We start from the raw sequence: 26,592 nt of genomic DNA, 5'->3' as shown, positions 1-26,592 counted from the left end.
ACAGACTAGGAGACTCCCACCTCCCTCTGAGTCTAAGTCTGAGTCTCGTCTTGTCTTGCCTCACCTCACCTCGTGGCCTCCACCCCCCTTTGCTCTCACTTCCTCCCAGCCTAATAGCTCCTGCTAATGAGGCTGGCAGGTGTGGTCAGTTACCAAGCAAGCATCAGGCTATCTACCCAGCCCCAATCCAGTCCCTCTGTTTGGGGCTGGAGTGGCAGGAGCTGATTAAGGCCTCTCTAGCAGCACCCTGCCACAGGGACAAAGTAAGGTTACACAGGGATTCCTAAATCTGGCATTTACTAACTTTTTAGTACCTGGCTTTCCTACCTTAATGTTCATTTAACATAGTTTTGTTGTGTGTAATGTCCTAGCTTTTAAAAAAGCAAACTGAAAAAAACATCAGTTCCATTGTATGGTTTCATGGTTACACCAACCTGGGTCATCAGCAAGGTTAGAACCCTTATATCCAACATGCAGACTTTTGCCACTTGAGCTAACGGAATCACTGATGGCAGTGGTAGTTTGTCATCCTCTATATGGACATGCACTAGAGGGGGATGATGGGGTCATAGGATGATGACCCCCCTTTGCCAGTGGGTTTCAGTGATATTTATCAACAGCAGAAGAATGCTGAGACATGGAAATCTTGGGTTCCAGTCCAGATTCTGGAGGGGAGCGTGCTCTAGTGGACACAGACCCTTCTGTCCATTCTCCTAAAGCTTGATATTTTCTGCCCCATCCCTTCCAACCTGTTCCTGTCCTGTATCTTCCACACCCCTGGCTCAGCATCTCAGTCCCATTCTCCATTCCTCAGGATTCTCATTCCAGACACAGTCTCCTTCGCAGCAAGTCCTAGTCTCCCCCACTTGGGACTCCCTGTGCCAATCACCCCATCAGCACTCACTCTTCTCCCCTGCTCTCAGTCTCCTTCTCCATCCATTCTCTGGCTCATTGTCCCCAGTCTCCTTGTCCAGAGGGTCTCAGTTCTCCCTCTCAGTTCCTTGTCTGATCTGTCTCTCCCCGCAACCTCCAGTTACCTCAACACTCATGTTACCTGTCTCTACTGGGTCTTAACCCTCCCCCTCAGGGCTCCTCCTCCAGTGCCTCTCCCACCACCACCATGTGGCTCCTTGTCCCAGTCCTTTGCCCAGCCAGTCCCAGTTCTTTCCCTGTTCTTCTGGAACCTGACTTCTTATAAGACCTGTCTCCCTTCCCAAGTTCCCAGTCCCAGTCTCCATGCCTAGCCAGTCCCACTCTCTCCTCCAGCTTCTTGTCTGATCTCAATATCCCCACTACCCACTGGTTCCCAGTCACAGTCTCCTCTGCCCCCCATCCTGTCTCAGTCCCACCTATCCCCACTCCTAATTTCCTCTCCCCCACCATCGTCTTCCCAGTCTCCCCTTGACCTTCTTGTCCCAATCTTCTACTCCTGCCCTCCAATGTCTAGCTCTTGTCCTCACTGCATACAATTCAGGTGTCTTCCTCCTTCCCACTGCTTGAGCCCAGCAAGGGGAGACAGTTTCCTTGCTATCAGGCCTAAGCCTTGGCCCATAGCAACCTAGAAATGCAATTGCAGGGCAAGTTCTTCTCAGCTGCCTGTATTCCCAGGCTGGAGCATACCCAATGCAGATGGCATATTTGGAAAATTAAGCTGTGGACCTCTAACAAGTTTGTACTGAGCATGTGTAAACTGCAATTTTTCAGAAACTTATAAGTGGGGCAAATTTCTGTGGATCTTCACAGAAGCAGAAAAAGTTACATCACTGACAAATTTCTCCAAAACATGGGGGGCACTAGAGCATCTCTAAAAAGGGTCACCAGGAGGGTTTTTTTTTAACATGGGCAAAATGTTAATGTTTCCCTAGCCTAGTCCTCAGAAATGGCTGAACAATGTTATCTGAAATCCTGCAATAACAAAAAAAACAAAGAAAGAAAAAGGGCAGACACCTGATAGGGAAAACCCAGCCAGTCTCTCTAGCAATATTCAGTATCGGCAGAGCACTCGTTAAATGGATTAAGAATTGACTAACTGACCTCAAAATAAGAAAAGGAGTACTTGTGGCACCTTAGAGACTAAACAATTTATTTGAGCATAAGCTTTCGTGAGCTACAGCTCACTTCAAAACTTCATAGATTTCCACTCCATACGGCTAAATGCAGTGCCTTGCATTATGACAGGTTTCAGAGTAGCAGCCATGTTAGTCTGTATTCGCAAAAAGAAAAGGAGTACTTGTGGCACCTTAGAGACTAACCAATTTATTTGAGCATAAGCTTTCGTAACTCGGTGATCTTCCTGAAAACACCATCCTGGCCACTATGGATGTTGAAGCCCTCTACGCCAACATTCCACACAAAGATGGACTACAAGCCATCAGAAACACTATCCCTGATAATGTCACGGCAAACCTGGTGGCTGAACTTTGTGACTTTGTCCTCACCCATAACTATTTCACATTTGGGGACAATGTATACCTTCAAATCAGCGGCACTGCTGTGGGAACCCGCTTGGCCCCACAGTATGCCAGCATTTTTATGGCTGACTTAGAACAACGCTTCCTCAGCTCTCATCCCCTAATGCCCCTACTCTACTTGCACTATATTGATGACATCTTCATCATCTGGACCCATGGAAAAGAAGCTCTTGAGGAATTCCACCATGATTTCAACAATTTCCATCCCACCATCAACCTCAGCCTGGACCAGTCCACACAAGAGATCCACTTCCTGGACACTACAGTGCTAATAAGCGATGGTCACATAAACACCACCCTATACCGGAAACCTACTGACCGCTATTCCTACCTACGTGCCTCCAGCTTTCACCCAGACCACACCACACGATCCATCGTCTACAGCCAAGCTCTACGATACAACCGCATTTGCTCCAACCCTCAGACAGAGACAAACACCTACAAGATCTCTATCAAGCATTCTTACCACTACAGTACCCACCTGCTGAAGTGAAGAAACAGATTGACAGAGCCAGAAGAGTACCCAGAAGTCACCTACTACAGGACAGGCCCAACAAAGAAAATAACAGAATGCCACTAGCCGTCACCTTCAGCCCCCAACTAAAACCTCTCCAATGCATTATCAAGGATCTACAACCTATCCTGAAGGACGACCCATCACTCTCACAAATCTTGGGAGACAGGCCAGTCCTTGCCTACAGACAGTCCCCCAACCTGAAGCGAATACTCACCAGCAACCACACACCACACAACAGAACCACTAACCCAGGAACCTATCCTTGCAACAAAGCCCGTTGCCAACTGTGCCCACATATCTATTTAGGGGACACCATCATAGGGTCTAATCACATCAGCCACCCTATCAGAGGCTCGTTCACCTGCACATCCACCAATGTGATATATGCCATCATGTGCCAGCAATGCCCCTCTGCCATATACATTGGTCAAACTGGACAGTCTCTATGTAAAAGAACCAATGGACACAAATCAGATGTCAAGAATTATAACATTCATAAACCAGTCGGAGAACACTTCAATCTCTCTGGTCACTCGATTTCTGACCTCAAAGTGACTATCCTTCAACAAAAAAACTTCGAAAACAGACTCCAACGAGAGACTGCTGAATTGGAATTAATTTGCAAATTGGATACAATTAACTTAGGCTTGAATAGAGACTGGGAATGGTTGAGTCCTTATACTAAGCGAAACTATTTCCCCTTGTTTATTCCTGCCCCCTTACCCCCACTGTTCTTCAGACATTCTTGTTAACTCCTGGAAATGTGCTGGAAATGGCCCACCTTGATTATCACTTCAAAAGGTTTTCTCTCCCCCTACCCCACTCTCCCGCTGGTAATAGCTCATCTTAAGTGATCACTCTCCTTACAATGTATATTTTTTCATGGTCTGTGTGTATATATAAAATCTCCTCACTGTACTTTCCACTTTATGCATCCGATGAAGTGAGCTGTAGCTCACGAAAGCTTATGCTCAAATAAATTGGTTAGTCTCTAAGGCGCCACAAGTACTCCTTTTCTTTTTGCGAATACAGACTAACACGGCTGCTACTCTGAAACCTGACCTCAAAATAGTTGTCAATGGGGAATCATCATTGAATGAGGTTGTTTCTAGTGGAGTTCTGTGGGGATCAGTACTAGGCCCAGTGCTATTCAACATTTTCATCAGTGATCCTGAAGGAAATACAAAATCACAGCTGATAAAATTTGTATATGACACAAAGAGGTGGAGTGGTAAATAATGAGGACAGGGCAGTCATACAGAGTGATATGGGTTGCTTGATAGGCTGGGCCCATTCAAACAAAATGCTTTTTCATGCAGCCAAATGCAAAGTTATACATCTAGGAACAAGGAATGCAGGCCATAGCTATAGAATGAGGTTCTGTAACCCAGAAAGCAGTGACTCTGAAAATTACTTAGATGTCATAGAGAACAAGCAACTCAGCATGAGTTTCCAGTGCGATGCTGTGGCAAAAAAGTTGTAATGGGATCCTTCGATATATAAACAGGGAAGTAGTGAGTAGAAGTAAGGAGGTGATTTTACCTCTGGATACGGCATTGGTGAGACTGATACTGGAATACTGCATACAGTTCTGGTGTCAACCATTTCAAAAGAATGTTGAAAAATTGGAGAAGGTGTAGAAAATATCATAATATCGTAAAAATCATTTGAAGGCTGGAGAAAACTGCAGTGGAAGACTTAGGGCTCAATACATTTAGCGTATCAAAAAGAAGATTAAGAGGTCACTTGATTACATTGTACAAATATGTTCACAAGGAGAAAATTCCACATACTAAAGGGCTCTTAAATGTAGCAGAGAAAGGCATAAAATGAGTCAATGTCTGGAAGCTGAAGCCAGATGAATTCAAATTAGAAATTAGGTACAATTTGTTAACAGTGAGAGTGATTAACCACTGAAAAAAACTACCAAGGGAAATGATAGATTCTGCATTTCTTGGAGTATTAAAATCAGGATTACATGCATTTCTTGAAGATATGATTATGTCAGACACAAATGATGCTTCAGTTTGGGTTCAATAAAGGGGTAAATGCGTGAAATTTATTAACCTGTGGTATACAAGAGGTCAGATTAGATAATCTAATGGTCCCTCCTGACCTCACACTCTATGAATCTGTGAAAATTTCTGTTCAAATGGTTCAAGTTTGACTAAGTATAAGCAACTGAAAACAGGGTCTTATAATGGGAAGTGTTAGGCAACCTTAATAATTGGTGGAGCTACCAGCACTGGCTATAATATATCCTTCCTATTTTACCCTTCAAATATTTGAAGACTTATCTCTTATCTTTCTCTTTACAATACCTACTTTCCTCTGATTTTTTTGTAGCGCCTGTCTAAACTCAGGTAATTTAAATCCACAAAGTGTTTCCCTAGCAGACTTCATAGTTTGATTCTATTCTCCCAGGTTTCATGTACTCTTCTAGGGTTTGGGTTTTAAAAAAAAAAAAATTCTTCCCTTTTAATGTACGTCATTGTTTTCTACTCCTATATTACAATTTCTGGACAGCTGACTCGGGTTCATGGGGCTCGGGCTAAGGGGCTGTTTAATTGCAGTGTAAACATTCAGAATCAGCCTGCAGCCCAAGTTCTAGGACCCTCTCACCTCTCAGGGTCCTAGAGCCTGGGCTCCAGCCCATGCCCAAACGTCTGCACCACAATTAAACGGCCCCTTAGCCCGAGCCTGAGTCAGCTTGAATTAATTGGCATGAGCCAGCTGCAGGTTTTTAATTTCAGTATAAACATACCCTAAGTGTCTCAACCATTCAATAGCTGAGGGAACAGCATTGTACAAGTCCATGAGTTAACCAGGCAGCTCTTGCAAATAGGTGCAGCCTGCAAGTATGTGGCCTACATCTTCTAACTGGCCACAGCGGCAGGGAGATATCACAAAGTCATGGGTGGTCATTAGCAGAACATCTGATCACATCTGAAGTGATTAAGCTTTACCCAAAGAAGGCATGGAAGGTCAAAACCAGGGAACTCTCATGAGATAGGCATTGGCTACATTTGAAGCTTGTTCTTGATGCCTAGTATGCCAACTGAAAGCAATACTGAGGTTCTGTAGGGGAACAGTCCAAGCGGGTTGCCTTGAGCTAAGCCCGTGGCTTGGTGGATTAACCACATCTTTAAACAGGGGTAGAAGTGGCATGTCTTTACTTTAAGGAGCAAATTCTGCAAGGTGACTTATTGCCTGCTGTCTGGAGGGATGATGTTGGACAGGATCAGCAGCCAGGCCAGGTCGGTCGGTCTCATGCTATCAGTTGTTATATGCATGGTTTCGTTCAGCTGAATATCTGCTAAGAGCTGAAAACAGCTGAGCAACACTAGGAAATCATCTTATGACTACACTACAATCTAAGGGTGTGATTCCACTGCTTGTGGTCAAATTCTTGTGGATGTTTTCCATGGTTACCTCTTTTTCAAATGGCTGATGCACAAAACTGCACTGTGACCCCTTGATGCTGGAAATAGAGATTTTCTCTATGTACTTTCCACCTCCGCAAATACCTAGCGGTCAGAGCTAAAGACAACTCCTTTTCTAGCATTTTGTTTTGTTTATGGTGACAGCCTTTGTTCTTCTGCTACAGGTAAGGTCTGAACAACACTTTTGTTCATCCTTCTCTTTAAGAGGTTTAGGGCCTGATCCTGCTCCCATTGAAGACTATGGCAATACTCCCATTGAGTTCACTGGTGCAGGATCAGGCTTTTGCAGTTCAGAATCTTTGCAAGAAAAGACGAGGAAAGGCAATTTAACAAGACAGTAGTGGCATTTTAATAGTGCATTGGTAGCATCTCACTCTGAAGGTCAGAAGGGAAACATCTCTGAGTTTTTGAACTGGTAACAGGAGAGACGCTGCAGATAAAATCCAGTTTAACACTGTTAGGATACCATCAAAAATGCGGGAAAAATAGGGAAATGTGGAAAGAGGGTATTTGCTGTTTTAAACAGGGATCCACTCACAGTTGATTAGAGTCTATACTCTTCTGCTGTAAATTTGAACAATTGGAATAATTAGCAAAAAAGGTCAGCAGACTTTTAAAAACCTTGAATGTATGTTTTGCTTTTCAATTTTTTCTTTAGTATTTGTTTCCGTTTCCCTCCCCAATTTTATTGCTAAGGAAACAGAGCAAATAACCATTTGTTTCTCACTATGCATTTATCATTGATCCTGTGTTGCTCTCCACAGTACTAAAGATTGGGGACCCCTAATTTATGCTAAATCATGCATCATCATATTATATAAAAGCAAAGTATTTGGTAATTTCTGAATATTGTGCAAGACGGCCATTTCTGGCATAATATTCTATAGACGGATTTGAAAATATACCCCTTCATGCAAGAGGGAGTCAGTAAAAGGTTGCCAAATAGTCTAGAAATAAATCAATTTAAACTGTCAAGAAACTGTAGTGCAACCTTAGACACTGTTTTTCTAAGCAGGAAAATTAATTCAGAGAAGAGATTCAGGTGCTAAAATATTGGCTATACACTGCATGGTGCTGACCACTCTCAGCTCCTTTTGATGTTAGTAGGAGTCAAGGGTGCCCCACACCTTCCAGAACTGGGGCAGTTGTTAATGCAATAGCAACATTTCCTTCATCTGAAAGTCAGACAATTCAATACTATGATTTTGCAGAAGCCCGAATTTAGCCCTCTTGCTAGCAGTGGTATTTTGTTTTATTTGAATGTGGTTCAGTCAGAGAAAGCAGAATCTGTAGGCTCTACCTTAGATTCATATGCAGTTGCTTATTCATTGTTAAGTGATTATTTTTAAATGCGGTTAGAAAACAGTGGTTTTAATCCCCTTCCCTCTTCAGACCTGGCTGAGAGCAGATAATTTCATGCTTTTGAGCAAGAAAAAAAATCTCCAAAGAGCAGTACACTTTGTGTAGGAAAACAAATGCAGAGTAAGATTATTTTTAATTAAGAAGAAGATAGCAGCATATTTTCAGACATAGAAGAAAAATGTTATAATTCCAGAAAAAAAAAAAGTATGCCAGCCCTGGTCCACCTGCCTTGAGACGCGGGAAGAAAAGTGAGCTAAATTTAGGGGAAATGGGCATCCCACAGCACCACGGGCACGGGGGTGGTAGGGTTGTGGAGGCAGCTGTTTTTGGCAGGTCAAAGGAACTATGCACTGTCAGTCCTGGCTTCGTTGCAGGCACATTTTTGTGCTCACACTGTAGTGGTAGCTTTGATCCTAACAGATAATGATCCAAGTAATTACCTTTCTGCAGAATGAACTGTGGATGTTGCTCTACATTGTGTATAACAATTCGGATATCTGTAGTATACACAGCTATATGATTTGTTAATCAGTGTTGATACATCCATTTTTAGGTTCCGAGTAATTTAAAAGAGAGTCATAAGGATTTCAATCTCTTGTTCCTTTCACTGTATTCTCCATCTTTCTCTCCTCGCCCGTCTCCAGTACACATCCCACTTACTCTTCTGCTCATTCCTCTAGTCTTCTCTGTGTGTGACTACTCCACTCATTCAGCCCCACTTTGACATACATACCCACACAGTGCCCTACAGTCCTTTGCTTACATTAGCTGTTAGGAGGCCAGGTCAGCATTTGCCAGCCTGGCTGTAGAGAAAGTATGACTGTTCATCCCACCTGTTAAAAGCTTCAGCTGGTACGAAGTGCAGCAGTCCATCTGTTTGTTAGCACAGGTTCCATGAACACATTGACCTGGTGCTGGATCTCCAGTGAATGCAGAGTTCAGCGCAAGGACTCTGTCCTAATATTCAAAGCCTCCCCTCGGCTTGGCTGTTGCTTATCACTCCCTTCATGACCTCTCACAACAGCTACATTCCAATGAAAAAAAACCTGTCAACTGGTAGGAGGCTCATAAGTGTTGTAGATGGAACTTTCACAGGAGTTGGACCTAGACTACAGAACTAACTCCTGCCAGAGATAAGAATGACCAGGCCACTAATTTATTTAAAACTAAATATAAAACTCATTCCTTTGGATTAGCTTTCCATAGGTTCTTTCTATTTCTGTCATACATGCGCGCGCACACACACACACACACACACAACTTTTCTATTTTTAAATACTTGGAAGGTGCACAGATCCTATTTACATGGGAGCATAGATGAACAGACAGACAAAACAGAGTATGGTCCAACCAACCCCGTACTTAACCCGTTTCATTAACTAACCCCATTAAATAGTTCTGCTGATAGGCACTATATCCTTCACTGAATAAATCCAAGTTTTTTGTTTGCTTCCTTAACTGCTGCTAGATATTAAGCTGATGGATTTGAGTCTCTGTACAGTGTCGCCCTGCAGGTATTCATCTCTTTATCCAAAGCAGTTCTAACAGCAGATACTAGCTAGAAAACCAGTAAGCTGTGAAAATACATGCTATTTTTATAACTTCTGCTAGACACTCCTGCTGCTGTCTTTTTATGTGATTGTCTAGAGAGTAAATGAAGAAAACGCCATGAAATCACAGCATCCTGCTTCTTTTTCTCTATCTTTTCACTGTGAACTTTTGAGAAGAGAGATTTTAGGTGTTGCTTTTGTCCATGTTTTGGTCAATAAAACATCAGAATTTTAAAAAGGCCGAAAATTAAATAAACACGGGAGTTAAAAGTTAGCAATGCAAAAATATTACATTTGTTACTTGTTATATCACCAAGATCCCTCAAAGAGAGGTCTTAAATAGTTAAGAGGAAACAAAGTGGAAATAACTGTTTAGGGAAGATGAGAGATAACAATCAAAATATGAATTATATCAGCCAAGTCAAGGACCCTGTGCTCGGAGTAGGGGTGGTGTGAGGTGTTGTGTCTCTACAACATACCTGTGGAATTCAAGCTCAGCTACATTGGAGTAGGTGGAGAAGATGAAGGCTGGAGGTAGAAAGGCAGAGACCTAAATTGTATTAACTTGCACTGCTTTCCCCTTTCTCCTGGGAAGCCCCTTTTGGGATGGCCAGGGTAAGAAAAGCCCCTTCTCAGGGTTGCTGATGTAGGAGAATGGGGCCTTTAAGAAGCATGTAGAGTAATTGAAATGAGCTGTCTGACACGGAAGAAAAGTAAAAACTACACCTTAAAGTGGATTCTGAAATGTAAGCACCTGGAAGGAAACTGTTAAAGACCCAAAGATGGCTGTAAAAACGCAATACTTTCTTTGTAAAAATGAAAATACTTTAACCCAATCAGAGTTTTATAGAGATTTTCTTTCTCAAGGTAAACCCTGACTTTTTTTTACAAACATTTTCACATACATTGTTTACAAACATTTTAATTTACAGCCTAAATAGATGGCAGCTAGCCAGTGCTCTGTGAACTGCTGTCTACAATATTAAGCATGGATCATTAGTACTGGGACACTTTATTTTGGAGTGCAATGGCTGCCTAGAAAGCAACCCATTTTAATAGGCTCTGTTGTGAGAGATTCAGTGGATTTGGAGGGGGCTATAGCCCTTAATGTTCCCTTTTTCCCTCTCATGCAAACCAAACCATAAACCATTAGATTTCAACACAAGGTGTGATAAATAAAGGGGGGATAGCTCCCTTTGATGGACACCCAGCCAGCCAGTTAGCTGTAAAATTCATCTTGGTAGCTGTTCTTTACTTGCTTTACCTATAAAGGGTTTAAAAGTCCCCCAGGTAAAGAAAAAAGAGTGGGCACCTGACCAAAAGAGCCAATGGGAAGGTAAACTTTTTAAAATTGAGAAAGCAACTTTCCCTTTGTCTGTTGTTCTCTGGGCTGGAGGGACAGAGCAGCCATGCTATAAGCAACTTAAGCCAGGTATGATCATAAATCATCAGATCATGTCTAGAACTACATATCTGAACTCCAAATGTGTAAGTAGATCAGACTGTTTAGCTAGACGCAATTAGGGTTATTTCTTTTATTTCTTATTTGCTTGTGGACTCCTCTGTGCTAATCCCAGATGGTTTTGTTTGCTTGTAACCTTTAAGATGAACCCCCAAGAAAGCAATTTTGGGTGCTTGATTTTTGGAACTGCTCTCTTAAAATCTAGCAAAATCCTAAATTCCAAATGTATTTTCTTTCTTTTTGTTTTTAATAAAATTTACCTTTTTTAAGAACAGGATTGGATTTTTGGTGTCCTAAAAAGTTTGTGCATGTTGTTGGATTAGCTGATAGCCACAGCTAATTTCCTTTGTTTTCTTTCTCAGCTCTTCCCCAGAGCGGGGGTGAAAGGGCTTGAGGGTACCCCACAGGAAGGAATTCCCAAGTGCTCCTTCCTGAGTTCAAAGGGGTTTTTTTTGCATTTGGGTGGTGGCAGCGTTTACCAAGCCAAGGTCAGAGAAAAGCTGTAACCTTGGGAGTTTAATACAAGCCTGGACCGGCAAGTATTAATTTTTAAAATCCTTGCGGGCCCACTTCTGCACTCAGAGTGACAGAGTTGAGATTCAGCCTTGACACAAGGTGTAATCATTGCACATGGACACAGCAACCCTGACCTTTTGTGATCTGACAGCCATTGGTCATCTGCACCAGCAAGTCTGCAATATTAAGCATAAATGATCTAGCCGTTTTATCAGTCTTAACAGAAACCACCACCAACAGCATATTGAACATTTAAGGACAGCTGTTGAGTAGCCAATCAATTCACAGTGCTGTTTATGTTTTAGATAAGTCTTTGGGTCTGACTAGTTACTTGAAAAACTATTTTTTCAGAAGAGAAAAAGCAATATATTTGTTTGCTCACTTCATATCTTAGATCAGTTGCTGATTCATGAAAGAATACTTAGATGTGCTTAGAGCAGTGGCTCCCAAACTTGCTCCGCCGCTTGTGCAGGGAAAGCCCCTGGCAGGCCGGGCCGGTTTGTTTACCTGCCGCGTCTGCAGGTTCAGCCAATCATGGCTCCCAGTGGCTGCGGTTCGCTGCTCCAGGCCAACGGGGGCTGCGGGAAGCTGCGCAGGGTGAGGGACGCGGCTGGTAAACAGCCCGGCCCGCCAGGGGCTTTCCCTGCACAAGTGGCGGAACAAGTTTGGGAACCACTGGCTTAGAGTAAACAGGCTGCAGAGAGTAACTGAAAATATATTTTTTTAAAGCTCATCCGAGCTGCACAGGAAACCAAAACTAGCAATGGTAGCTGTCATTTTTAAGCTCTGGGTAGTGATATCAGTAGTTTCACATAAAGCTCTTAAAAGGCTCTCACATGTCAGGTTTTCTGCATTTCCTGCAACACATTAATGTTAGTCTGCTACAAAACTGGATAACTGGGCAACAAAATGACAGAGGAAATTCAGTGTTGATAAATGCAAAATAATGCACATTGGAAAACATAATCCCAACTATACATATCAAATGATGGGGTCTAAATTAGCTGTTACCACTCAAGAAAGAGATCTTGGAGTCATTGTGGATAGTTCTCTGGAAACATCCACGCAGTGTGCAGCGGCAGTCAAAAAAGCTAACAGAATGTTGGGAATCATCAAGAATAAGACAGAAAATATCGTATTGACTCTATATAAATTTGTGGTACGCCCATATCTTGAATACTGCATGCAGATGTGATTGCCACATCTCAAAAAAGATAGATTGGAAATGGAAAAGGTTCAGAAAAGGGCAACAAAAATGATTAGGGGTATGGAACAGCTTCCATATGAGGAGAGATTAAAAAGCCTGGCATTTTTCAGCTTGGAAAAGAGACAACTAAGGGGGGATATGAAAGAGATCTATAAAATCATGACTGGTGTGAAGAAAGTAAATAAAGAAGTGTTATTTACTCCTTCTCATAACACAAGAACTAGGGTCACTAAATGAAATTAATAGGCGGCAGGTTTTGAAACAACAAAAGGAAGTATTTCTTCACACAACACACAGTCTAACTGTGGAACTCCTTGCCAGAGGATGTTGTAAAGGCCAAGACCATAACAGGGTTTAAAAAAAAACTAGATAAATTCATGGAGGATAGGTCCATCAATGCTATTAGCCAGGATGGTCAGGGATGGTGTCCCTAGCCTTGGTTTTGCCAGAAGCTGGGAATGGGCAACAGGGGATGGATCACTTGAGATTACCTGTTCTATTCATTCCCTCTGAAGCACTTGGCATTGGCCACGGTTGGAAGACAGAATACTGAGCTAGGTGGACCTTTGGTCTGACTCAGTATGGCCATTCTTATGTTCATATGTTATTATAGAGTCAGTAAACAAACAATGAGGGCTAAATTTGCATGGGATATACAGGATGTAAGTAACTGCAGTATGTGTCTGTAGGTTAATGTTTTGATCCTGTGCTATCTCTTTAAATCTAAAACATCGCTGAAAATTCTTAGGTTACCATTTTGATCTTACAAGTCTTGTTTTTAGTATAATTTAAATCAGCGGAATAAAATTCTCTTCTTATTTATTTCTGTGACACCACTTTCTTCCAGTTGATTGCTGAGGCTATAGGTGAGTTTAGGATTCCAGTGGTGTTACATGGGTCTAACCAAGAACAGACTTAGCCTCCAGAATTGCAATAAGATTTTCATTTGCATTTACACGTGTTTGTACTGCTTCCTTTCAAAACTTAGATATGCATCTTAGAAAACTTCACAGGTTAGGAGGAGCCATGTTCCAAAGAAATGGGGAAAAAATAGAAATAAGGCAGGGGGAAATGACAGGGACATTCTCCCAGTGATTTCAAATCATGGAAATATTCAGGTTCAAAACCTGGGTCAATTTGAAGTCAGTGGAAGTTTTGACATTAAAGTCAATGGAGCCAAGATTTCATCCTAGGTGTATGTATAAAACTAACCATCACTTAGTGATCTTAATGATGATTATTATCTCCTCGTTTCTCACCACCCACTTGGTGTACAGGTCAGTGTTGAGAACTCAAGATCCTCTGTAGGCACTTGAAATAATGCTGCAAATTGAAGCTCACTGTCCGTCTCAGGAAGTGGGAAGCACAGATAACTGTAAAATAGTGCTCAGCCTTTACCTGCCATAAAAGTACAGTGATGTCAGATTATTATTGGCAGAGTGATTCAATAAATTTTCCATATAATGGTCAATCACTAGATAAGTTTCCTGAATCACTTTGCCATCAATCCACACTCATTGACTTTTTATGTTGAGTACAAGCTTAGGACAATATACATTCCATAGAAATGTTGACCTATCATTACTTCACTGTCTTCCAGAAATGTCCTCAAAGGGTGAAGGCCCAACAGAGAAAACATTCTCTCATCTGTCACCAGTGTTGGCAAGTGTGACTCACAGATCTTGTTCTATTGAGTCCTAAATTTGGCTACTCGGTCCCTCTCCTACTATCCCTTCTCTGTTGAGCTCTGTAGAGAATGTGCTTTGTCCTTTTGAAAACTGAAAACATAATTCCATTGTGTCCTTCAGACCAGACTTCTTATGTGATCTTGGACAAGCCACTCAGGGCCAAATTCTCATTAACACTGTGGCCCCTTTACAGGCAGTGTAAAAGGGCTTTAGTGTAAAAATGTATCTGTCCCAGGATCTCCCTGTCTCTCACTTCCTTTATCCTACTTTGTGTCTGTCTAAAGCATTTAGAGTAGGCATTCAGAGTGAAGTGACTCTTTACTATGGCCTTGTCTACATTACGGGGGTAAGTTGGTTTAAGCTATGCAATTTGAGTTACATTAGTAGCATAACTCAAGTTAACGTAGCTCAGATCTACTTACTGCGGGGTACACATTATGCTATGTCGAAGGGAGACAGTCTCCTGTCGACTCCCCTTACTCTTCTTATTCCTGTGGAGTACTAAAGTCGACAGGAGAGCGATCTTCACTAGACCCGCTAAATCGCCCTCTGGTCCATCGATCGCCACAGCATCGATCCCCCGGTAAGTGTAGACAAGCCATATGTGTTTGCAAAGTACTTAGCACAATGAGGTCCCATCTCAGTTGTGGCCTCTAAGCACTACAGTACAATATTTAATACAAACACTACTAAATAAATTAGAATGGGAACCTTTACTGGGGCACAAGAGAGGAGAGGTCCTCACCCTTATACAACTCTCTTAGCAGCCAGTCACAATCTGGACCATAATCAGTAAAGTATATAAGAAAACATGTGCAAATTAAAGTATGTTCTCTTTCAGCCAGCTCATGCAACTCCTATTCATATGAGCAGTCAGTTTGAAATCAGTGGGTCAAATTTGACACTCAGTTCGTGGGGTTACACTGAACGGATATCTATGTAGCCTGGTAGAAAGAGGAGGAGTATTACTACCGACCTTTTGCTTTTTAAACACATTTGGTTAATAGGGGAAACTATTTACAAAGTTTATTTTTCAATCTGCTTTTCTTTTTAAACATAAGTAAACTCCCCACTTTGGGGTGAAATCAGTATTTTCAGATAAATGTCTACTAAAATAAAGATGCTGATCTACCAGGAAAGATTGAATTCATCCTGAAAATGTTTTTGTGCTGTCCGAGTTGTCATATTTCTGAATTCATATCACGCTGGGAATGGAGCAATTAGTGGTTAGGAAGCTGGAGGCTCTCAAATCAGAGATGTCTCTGTTAAATAAATAAAAATGCTGGCAAAACACTGCTTTAAACCATTCAATCAGTATGGTAACTTATCCTGCTTTCCCACAGACAGAAGTCTAGATAATCGTGCATGCAAGTTAATTAGTTATTTTGCATATCAAGGACCAGATCCTGCAGACACCCACTAGCATTAGTATTTGCAGGACTAGGCTCTGAGCGTCTGACCTTTAATAAGGAAATCCTGCAGAATTTGAAGCCCGTTTGGGGCCCATTCTGCGCTACTGTGGAGGAAAGGAAGCAAGCAGAGGAGTTAGAGGGGAATCAGTGTGTGGCCCCTACCAGCTACCTATACTATGGATAGCAGTAGGGATGGGACAGAATCTACATCCCCTCTCATGTATTTATGTGAGGAGCGGACAGGAAAGGAGAAGAATGGGAGCAGCCTTGGCTCCACCTTCAGGCTGGCATGGTGGGGAACATACAGTGTGGGTGCAGGGTACTTCCCCTTGGAGCAGGGGGAAATCAAGAAGTAGATGGTCACTTTCTGAGTTTCCAATCTGCTCCTGAGGCCGTGCATCCCCCACAGCTGAAGCACATGGCAAAGGCACAATTGACCCCTTAACAAAGTATGAAAAGCTTCATTCTTATTTGTACCTGAGCACAGCCTCTTAAATAAAATGTGCCACTCTATTGTAGTGTTATTTAAAATATTTAACACCTTCCTTTACAAAAATAAGAAACAGTCTTAATATTTATTGTAAGTGAAGCACCAAGTACGCTCCGAATCAGAATTTTTTACTTATTCCACCATTGCCTTGAGGGAGTTAAAATGCCTTCAGTGTGCTGCATTCCATTCTGCACTAAAAATAACACGTTCGTTCTGGCAGGATGAGATACCCTCTAGACTGTAGTATGAGCAATTATGTTTGGGAGCAAAACAGCACCGATCAAAATGTCCGGATGAGCTCTTCTTTTTTCACTTGTTTTTATGTTCTTTGATAAAAAAAAAAAAGAGGGCATTGAGACATTCTGAGAATATTTGCAAATGCCTAGATGTATTTATCTTTCTGTTGTAGATATCCTAGTATCAATTTCTAAATGTGTGTTTTGGGTCTGATTTTCAGCCCAACCTCAACCCTTTCAAAAAGGCTGAGCACCCACAAATCCCATTAAACCTTTGAAAATCAGGCCATCTTTATATAAGTGCCTTAATATAGTAGTAAAGTTTGAAAAAAATATATACACATGCCTTACTGGAAAATAGTTTTAAAAACCCATGACAATCTTGACAGCACCAACATTTCCAGATATAATTTAGCACCTCTAATGAGCTTTCTTGTGTTAGGTTTTCTCAAACTTAAGTTAGGCATGCCTTAATTCCATATAGCTATTTTATCTATTGTCAGTAGCAAGGAAGGGCACCATATACCTGTTTAGAGAGTGAGTCCTACTTAGAAGGTTTTACTTGCATGCCAAATGACTATGGTTAAGATTCTGTTATGGGTTTTTAAATCAGGTGAAAATCAGGGACAGGTCACAAGCAATAAACAAAAATTCATGTAAGCCCATGATTTGTCCGTGACTTTTACTAAAAATACCCAGGTGTGGGGGGAGGAATACCAGTCAGAGTACTGCCAGGGGCTGGCCTCTGGCAGCTGCTCCAGCCACACCTCTGCTCCTGCAGCAGGGGCTGCCTGCCACTGCTCCAGTTCTAGGGGGCCTGACTGAATCCTGGCCGCCTCTTCAGTCCTGGAGCCACTGCTCTGGCAGCCCCGGGGCTGATCGCCAGCCGCTGCTCCAGCAGCTCTAGGCTGATCTGCAGCTGCTGCTCTGGCAGCCCCAGGGTCCACTGCCTGCTGCTGCTCTGGCTCCCTTGCTCCAGCAGCCCTGGGGCTGACCGCTGGCCATTGCTCTGGTGGCCCTGGGAACTGTGGTTCTCGTAGCCCTGACGACCGTTGCTCCAGCGGCCGGAAGACCACTGCTCCAGTTGCCCCAGGGTGGACCTCCAGCCAGCTGCTCCAGCAGCCCTGGAGCCAACTGCCAGCCCCTGCTCCAGTGGTCCCAGGGCTGACTTCCAGCAGCCTGAGGGTGTGTCTGCCACTCCTATGGCAGCCTCTGCTCTAGCAGCCATGAGGCTGTCTGCCAGCCGCTGCTCTGGTGGTCCTGGGACCACTACTTCGGTGGCCCTGGTGCTGACAGCTGCTCCAGCCCTGCCACTGCGGAAGAAGTCACAGTAGGGTGACTAGGTGTCCCGTTTTCGAAGGGAACATCGGATCGAAAAGTGATCCTGTCAGCTCCAGTCGGCACCGCTGACCGGGCAGTTAAAAGCCCAGTCGGTGGTGCTGTGGGGCTAAGGCAGGCTAGTCCCGACCTGTCCTGGGGCACTGCACTGTGCCCCAGAAGCGGCCAGCAGGTCTGGCTCCTTGGCGGGGGGTGGGGGGGGCATGGGGCTCCGTGCGCTGCCTGAACACCGGCTTTCCTGGCCAATGGGAGCTAGGTGGATGGTGCCTGTGGGCGAGAGCAGTGCGTGCCATGGAGCCGCCTGTCGTCCCCCCATGCCTAGGAGCCAGACCTGTTGGCTCCTTCCAGGGTGCAGTGTGGTGCCCCAGGACAGGCAGGCAGCCTGCATTAGCCCTGCTGCACCACTGACTGAGAGCTGCCCAAGGTAAGCCCATTCCCCAACCTCCAGCCCCAGCCTCCCGCCCTGAGTCCCCCCCCACCAAGAGCCCCCTCCTGCACCCAGAACCCCTCATCCCTGGCCCCACCCCAGATCCCACACCCCCAGCCCAGAACCCTCACCCCTCCTGCACCCCAACCCCCTGCCCCAGCCCAGAGCCCCCTCCCACACCCTGAACCCCTCATCCCCAGCCCCACCCCAGAGCCCACTTGCAGGCCTCTCCCGCACTCCTAATCCCTCTGCCCCACCCTCCAGCCTGGAGTCCCCTCCTGCACCTGAAACCCCTCATTCCCAGTCCCACCCCAGAGCTCACACCCCCAGCCAGAGCCCTCACCTCCTCCTGCTCTCCAACTCCCCGCCCTAACCCAGAGCCCCTCTCCCACACCCTGAACACCAAATTTCTGACCTCACCCTGGAGCCCTCACCACCTCCCGCAACCCAACCCCCTGTCGCAGCCCTGTGAAAGTGAGTGAGGGTGTGGGAGAGTGAGCCACCAAGGGAAGGGGAGTGTAGTGAGCCCAGGGCAGGGCTTCGGGGAAGGTGGCGGGGCCTAGGGGAAGGGGCGGGGCTAGGGTATTCGGTTTTGTGCAATTAGAAAGTTGGCAACCCTGAGTCACGGAGGTCCCAGAAAGTCATGGAATCTGTGACCTGCATGTCAGAATCGTACCCTTACGAATGACTAAAACACAGTGAATACAAATGGAGGAATCCTCAGCCCCCAGCGTATTCTCTAGCCTCAGGACACCTGCATAGGAAGTCCAAAGCAGCTATTTCCTCAGTATAAGCCAAAATAGATGCAACCTCATGTTCCCTGTGCAACTCTTTTTTTCCTATGATGCTTTGGAGCAGAGAACACTGGAGAGCAGATCTTGGCCACCCTGGTAGGCCAAAAATAAAAAAGTCTTCCTAATAAAACACAATGAAGGTCTCTTGATAAATCTGTTTTTCCCAATGGAGTATAGTGATGATAGTATCCATCTGGCATGCTGTTTTACAGAGAGTATAAGAATTAAAATCTAGTAGCCTAATTTATTGTTGAATACATATTTACTTTTCTGTGAATGCTTTTTGCTGCATTTAAAATGTAAATAACTTATTGGAAAGAGCATTTCAGTGTGAGCACAGTTAAACATTTATTTTTTTCTGGTTCAGTAGCTCTGCCATTATACAAGGTGTGTAATGTTGGAAATTTTGTAGCTGAAATGCACACCAATACATTTAAGAAAGGATAAAAGATTTTCATTGAAACAACAGCTATATTTTGATGAATTTAAATTAACAGCAGTCAAATTGGAGTCCTTATTTTCAGAGAGTTTGTTCAAACGAAATTTGAAAATAAGATTAACTTGAGATTTCCAGATGACTATGTTTCTATTTAAAGCATTTTATGTATTGTGGGAGAGGGAGGATCTAATGTTAAATGCTAATAATAATGTAATAATTTTAAAAATGACTGGTTATTAATCAACATAATATATCAAATTTATTCCTGTTGTAACTCACCGAAGTCCATGGAGTTAAACTAAGCATTACTTTATTCAAGAGTTTATTTTCAATGTTCTTCAAAGTTTACTTGCTGTTACTGAAATCATTCCAGGTTATGACAGATGTGTACTAAGGCAGAATCACATTTTGTCAGTATATTGTCTGTAAAGAAATATAAAAACAGCTTAAAAGAAAAAAATGTCTTTCTTAAGGGGAAACTGAAAATTTCAGGGTGCAAATACTAATTAGATGTCTGTTTAAAACACTCTGATTGATACTGTAGAGGTAAATGAAAAAGGGACTATCTCTTGTTCCATCTCCTCATGCTGTCTCATGTAAAATTTGCTTTCTGGGACAGGAAGTTCTATTCATCTGTGGCCAAGGTGGGGGTGAGGGCCCTCCCATTGTGCCCCTGACCCCCATCCCCAACAGGGAGAAAGGGAGAATCAGCACTAGGAAAGCTGCCCTTCTGTGCCACCTAGAGCCCATAATAAATAAATAATGTTAATTAAATTTGTGACTGAACTCCTTGGGGGAGAATTGTATGTCTCCTGCTCTGTCTTACCTGAATTCTGCCATATATTTCATGTTATAGCAGTCTTGGATGATGACTTAGCACATATTGTTCATTTTAAGAACACTTTCACTGCAGATTTGACAAGATATAAAGAAGCTACCAATGTGAGATTTCTAAAAATAGCTACAGCACTCGACCCAAGGTTTAAGAATCTGAAGTGCCTTCCAAAATCTGAGTGGGACAACATGTGGAACATGTCATCAGAAGTCTTAGAAGAGCAACATTCAGATGCAGAAACTACAGAACCTGAACCCATTAAAAAAGAAAATCAACCTTCTGCTGATGACATCTGACTCAGATAATAAAAATGAACATGCATCAGTCCACACTGCTTTGGATTGTTATCAAGCAGAACCTGTCTGGAATGGTGGTTGAAGCATGAAGGGACATATGAATCTTCAGTGCATCTGGCACGTAAATATCTTGCGACGCCGGCTACAACAGTGCCATGCGAACGCCGGTTCCCACTTTCAGGTGATATTGTAAACAAGAAGGCGGGCAGCATTATCTCCTGCAAATGTATACAAACTTGTTGTCTGAGCAATTGGCTGAAAAAGAAGTAGGACTGAGTGGACTTGCAGGCGCTAAGTTTTACATTGTTTTATTTTTGAATGCAGATTTTTTTTGTACATAACTCTACATTTTAAGGTGAACTTTCATGATAAAGAGATTGCACTACAGTACTTGTATGAGGTGAATTGAAAAATACTATTTCTTTTGTTTTTTTTACAGTGCAAATACTTGTAATAAAAATAAATATAAAGTGAGCACTGTACACTTTGTATTCTGTGTTGTAATTGAAATCAATATAATTTAAAATGTAGAAAAATCCAAAAATATTTAAAGAAATGGTATTCTATTATTGTTTAACAGTCCGATTAATCACAATTAATTTTTTAATCGCTTGGCAGTCCTCGTTGTAAACAATAGTTGCCATATTTCTACAAATCCTGTATCTTTAAAAAGATATATGTCTTTGTCGTAAACTGAAAAAAACAGGAGCTGAAATGTGAAGGATTTAAGCAATGACACAGAACAGGATGTGTGTCATGCAGAGCAAATATTACACCCTAGACTTGTTGAGAGGCACTAAGTGAAGCTAAATGCGTTCAGCTTCCTAATATATAATATTATCTCAGCATGACTGATGCTGAGATATTCTGTAGAATAGCTTTGAGTTCAGATTATTTTTAAAGCATGTTTTTAATCATTCTGCTTTTCAAAAAGTGTATATTTATGTAACGTTGCTTAGCTCTTTTATAGTATGGTTGTCTGCTGCACTGGAACATCAGATACCATTTTAATCTATCACAAACTCCCTGTTTTTGTATTTAGATATAAAATGCAAAGCTGTGGGCTCCCGTGAATAGCAATCATTTCCTGTGAGGGACATTTTCTCTCCGTGTTACAGTCTGCATATATCTACATTTACTTGTCATTAATGTAGAAGGTAGAGATTGAAAAGACTGAGTGACAAGAACCGGAAAACTTATGCCAATGAGAATTTCCACTGGGTTAAAAAAAAAGCTATTCTAGCTCTAGAAAAGCCCTCTTAGATCATCCAGTCCATTTCCCTGAGAGTGAAGGATTTTTCCCTCCACTACACTGGCATTTCCAGGGTCTTGTTTATTCTAAGTACCAAGTGATGAGGCATTGCTCTTGAGAAACCTTTCCACAGCATACAGTCCATTCTTACTGCTACTCTAGATTTCTGTCAGCATTAGTGCCTCCCCAGTGTCTTCTCTCAATGAATATGTTGCAACATATTTTCCCCTTGGATTATTAACTTGCATTTTTAAAATTGAATCTCCATTTGTTATTGTCTGTCCATGTTTCTAATATCTCTTTTTTTTTTTAATTTCCCTGTCCTCACTGGTATTTTCAACTCCTCCCAATTTAATATCCAATTAATTTAATTAATAGCATGATTTCTCCCTTTTGAGGATCATTAATGAAGATATTAAATAAGAATGGACATAGAGTTGATCTCTGCAGTGCCCCACTAGACTCCTTCTTCCCCAACTTGGTGTACTACCATTTATCATTACCCCATATTTATTGTTCTTCAGTTTTTAGTCCACATGACAGTTCACATCTATGCTAATTTGAATTAATATTCAGAAAAGTCTTCCACCAGAAACTGTACTATACTAAAACCTTTACTAAAATCTAAATATATGAAATATACAGCATTCTTGCCATACACTCATTTCACAATTCTCTTAAAAAATCAAGATTCGATGCCCATGCTATAATGGACAAAGGAGAGTTGATCCTTAGGGTATGTCTACACAGCATTCTGGAGCCAGCAGGAGTGAACCTCCCAGCCTGGCTCAACAAGAAGTGGGGTGGGCTTCAGTGCCTCAACCCAAACTGCAACTTCAAAGTGCTGTCTCTACAGCTATTTTTAGAGCGTTAGCACAAGCCCTGCTAACTGGAATTTGTTACCTCGGGGCTGCAAGGCTTGCTCCCGATCTGTGCAAAATGTTGTGTAAACACACCCTATTGTATGAAAGACCACAGTTAGACGTGTGCTATTAGATTTCCAAACCTTAGTGTGCTATGTTCAATTAGACAGAAATTGATATTTTTAATGTTAAGTTCTTCAATTAAAAAAAGTGTTTCACCATAAAAGCTTTGGTCCATGTAGTGGCCCTTTCTGACTTGGCATTTTGTTGCCATAAAATGGTTAGGTGATCCTACATGATAATCAGAATGCAATAGTTATATCTCCATCTACTTTTTCAGATACCATTAGATATAAGTATAGCAATATTTAGTAGATCCATCCGTAAGTGATTTTCCTATTGCAATCATAATCTGAGGTTTTTCTAAAGATTTTAATCCTCAGTTTGTTTATCTACATTATGCTCTATCTGAATATCCCAAAGCTGTCAACATGCACAAAAAGCTGAGTCACATAAGACAAAACATGAATATTTGTTTTCTTTTTTAAAGCGTTAGGGAACTGTGAAGAAAATACAGAAGTAAACATACATAATACAAAGCTAATATGCCTCATGATTTAAAACTGAAATGGTTAGAAATGCCTCTCATCTTATGGCTTTTAGATAATGGACTGGTATGGTTTGATATCTGTCAGTGCCTCTAACACAAGTAAATTAATGAACTCTGAGCAACAAAACTACCCTCTGTAGTTCTTTGCTGCCATCTTCTGTCTCTTCAACTGATTGCTGTTATTATTCTTTGAATTCTGAAAAATAAAACTTACACTTAGAGTAAAATTTCCCTTTTTTTTTTCTTTTTTCTTTTTTAAGCTAAAGCAAAGTGAAGCCAATGCTGATACTAAGGAAAAGCTTCCACTGCGTCTACGTATATTTGAAAAATTTCCTAACAGGCCACAAATGGTGAAAATCTCCAAGCTTCCTTCAGATTTTACAGTTCCAAAAATAAGGTATAAAATACATCCTTTCTTTATGTGCTGGAGACTTGTTAATTACCAGCACACACAGTAGTGCCAGGGACATATAACAGTTTTTCTCCCAAAAATTAAGCAGATAATTTTAGAAATCAGAATCAAAACATTGTATTTAGAGGTGAGAGTGGGTGACTTTTCATTTGTCTCTCATTTTTACTTCCCAAAAAATATCACCTCCTCTCTTTTTTACATGGCTTTAGTGCTCATGAAAGGAATGAATAATAGTCCTGGAAATCATTTATCTGCACGCAGGTAGAGTATATTGGAAAGAGCATTTCTGCAGATGAGAAAGTAGTTTCTCTTCAGCCTCATTTGTTTTTTTAGCTTCTTTTCTAAGACCCCGAGCAAAAGTTCTAAAAATCAATTCCAGTGTGGGTTTTTTAATTATCTGGTCATCTGAGTCCACCAAATCACCTCGCATAGAACACTGAACAGCTGTCAGAGGGTAACAACTTTTGACCATTACCTGACTGGACTGGATTTGCACTGGGGATAACTTTCCTTCAAAAAATGACCCAAAAAACTCAGAGGTAAGAGTTTCTGTTGTACCTAGCTTATGAGAGGGGACAGGTAGGCATTGGGGAGCCAGTTGTAGTTCACTGAATCTTTGAAAGCAGCCTGGGGACTGCTATAACTATGCACCATCTGCAACTGTTCCCAACTGCAACTGTTCCTTTTGCCAGATGAGGATAGCTGGAGCATAGCACACTCCATTCCCAGCCCCCTCTACGCCCTTCTCCACCCAAGTTCCCCCTACACCAATAGCTGTAGGGAGCACGGTGTAGGAGATGGCTGTGCCAGCTCTATTATCACTGGGGATTCTCCTGTGCTGGGGAGACCACAGGTAGGCCAGTTGGGGCTGTCTTCAAATCTTTTGTGTCATCTGAACTGTGCAAAAGGTGTGGTACAGGCCAAAATATCTGCCTCTGAGGGATTAAAATAAAACACTGTTAAATTTTAAGGTAAAGATCAGACATATTTTATTGTATTTCCAAAACCCCGATTACGTACGTATTGAGTTTTTGCTTCTTTTTTAAACAGTGTATCCGTGATCTTTGTTGGCTTTGTATGATTTTTTTTCCCTGTGTTTTTCCAAATGTATATGTGGGTAGGTAATTGAGACCTAGTGTTGCTGCTAGCCATCGGAAAAAAAATCAAGCTATGGACAGAAGAATAAAATCTTTAAAATGAATTCGTTGTACTGTGTAGAACTATCACTCCAGAGAAGAGTTGGTTACACTCAGTATATAACTATAGAACTTAGAATGTGGAAAAATAAATGTGTATTTCTTGTAAACAAAAATAATTTAAAAATCAAAACATGGCATATGTGAAGTATAAAATTGTCAAAGTACCTTAAAATTGGCATTCAAGGCTGTTATATGAACAGATGCTGTTTGAACTCTTGAAAAATTGATTTTCTTGCCGAAAGTATGCATCCTTTGGATTATATCAGTCTTTGGTTTGCTTTTAGTGAGCAATTTGTATTATAAACTCAGAAAAAGCTTTAAACTGCTTTATCTGATGTCAATAACTAAAATTAAAATTAATTGTTACATTTTAAAAATCAAATAAAAGACTGTGTTATTAAAGAGAACAAACACTTTTGTTTGAAACTGAATGAAAGCACCAAATTCAATTGTTGTTTTTAATAATTACATCTAAATCTAGTCATCTTTGTTATTTCTACGTACTATCCAGTACCCCATCAATTTCCATCTTGCTGCTGTTCTATCTTAGCAGTAACCAATTGTGACATATTACAGAAAATATGGATTAACTCTTTCTGGATTTTTAGCAACAAAATGTGATATCTTTTTCTTATTTGCAAGGGAAAGTTTTATGAAGCAGTTTATTGATCGTCAGCAGCAGGATACAAGCTGCTTATTGCGAAGACTCCCTTCGGCATCTTCTTCCTCATGTGACCACTCCAAAAGATCTGCAATTGAAGAAAACAAGTATATTGACCAAAAGGTAAATACCAGAGTATAAGACAATATATGTTCTTCATTGCTTTAAATATATAGTGTGAGGAAACACTGCAAATTGTACAATTTGTCAAAATTTCAGAAATATCAGGAAATAGTCTAAAGTATTTAAGAGCTTTGTAAAAGGTTACATTTAACTTAAGTTGTCTAACATAGGGCCAGATCCCCAGCTAATCTAAATTGTCATTGCTCCCTTGACTTTGGTTAAGCTATGCCATTTTACAGAAGTTGAGGATCTGCTGTGTAATTTTTTTTAAATGCATCTATTTTTCTGAGCATAATATTTTTAAAATCTATTTGGTGCAAGTCACTTTTTATGTCTGTGAATCATTAGCAAACAGTTCCTGATGTTTACAAATTTGGTCCCTTGTTGTTTTGAACGCAGAAAGGCTCCCCGCCGAACTGGTACAATATACATGTATATGAGTTGGTATACGTTTGCCTAAATTTGGTGCATGCATTACAACAATAAGGGAAAACAGAATAAGCTTCAAATAACATAGTGGGTTGGCAGGGTACAAAGAATGAGAAGCTAGAGTATGCCTGGGTATCCACGTGAGCATGGTGAAGAAAAAGGTAACCAAGGTGCAAAATACTGGTCATTTTTATCCTGTTTCCTGCAAATACCTTTTCCCATAGCCAACAAATCCTATATTTTACAGTACCAATTGATCCAAACTGGAGTGCCATAAAGCATCTGGCACCAATCAGGAGAAAGTGCAGACAAGTATCAGCTCTTCTGATGGGTGAAAATTATCCGCACCAAGTAGAGGAGTAGAAATATTGGACTAGATCATAAGCTGGTGTTAATGAGCCCAAGTCCATTGAGGTCAGTGGAGCTACACCATATTACACTAAGTGAGGATCTTCCCATTAACTTTTAGCAGGAAACTTAGGCTCAAGCTCTTTTGGCTGAAAACTTGAATAACCTAGTATTATAGGTGAATTGTACTGTGAAGGTTAATATACAAGGTG

The 26,592-nt window shown here is 41.6% G+C and overlaps 1 protein-coding gene across 4 annotated transcripts in view; it reads left to right on the top strand.

The window, feature by feature from the left end:
* Positions 1–26,592, top strand: part of NALCN (sodium leak channel, non-selective) — a 350,272-nt gene that overhangs the window by 241,366 nt on the left and 82,314 nt on the right. For all 4 annotated transcript variants that reach the window (XM_074963156.1, XM_074963170.1, XM_074963152.1 and 1 more), the window contains 2 exons: positions 23,469–23,605; positions 25,462–25,603. In XM_074963156.1, the coding sequence (XP_074819257.1) occupies positions 23,469–23,605; positions 25,462–25,603 (279 nt within the window). The remainder of the gene's footprint in view (positions 1–23,468; positions 23,606–25,461; positions 25,604–26,592) is intronic.

This window comes from Natator depressus, chromosome 1 (genome assembly GCF_965152275.1).
Source record: "Natator depressus isolate rNatDep1 chromosome 1, rNatDep2.hap1, whole genome shotgun sequence".
Taxonomy (NCBI): Eukaryota; Metazoa; Chordata; order Testudines; family Cheloniidae; genus Natator; species Natator depressus.
This window is presented reverse-complemented; position numbering and strand designations above follow the sequence as displayed.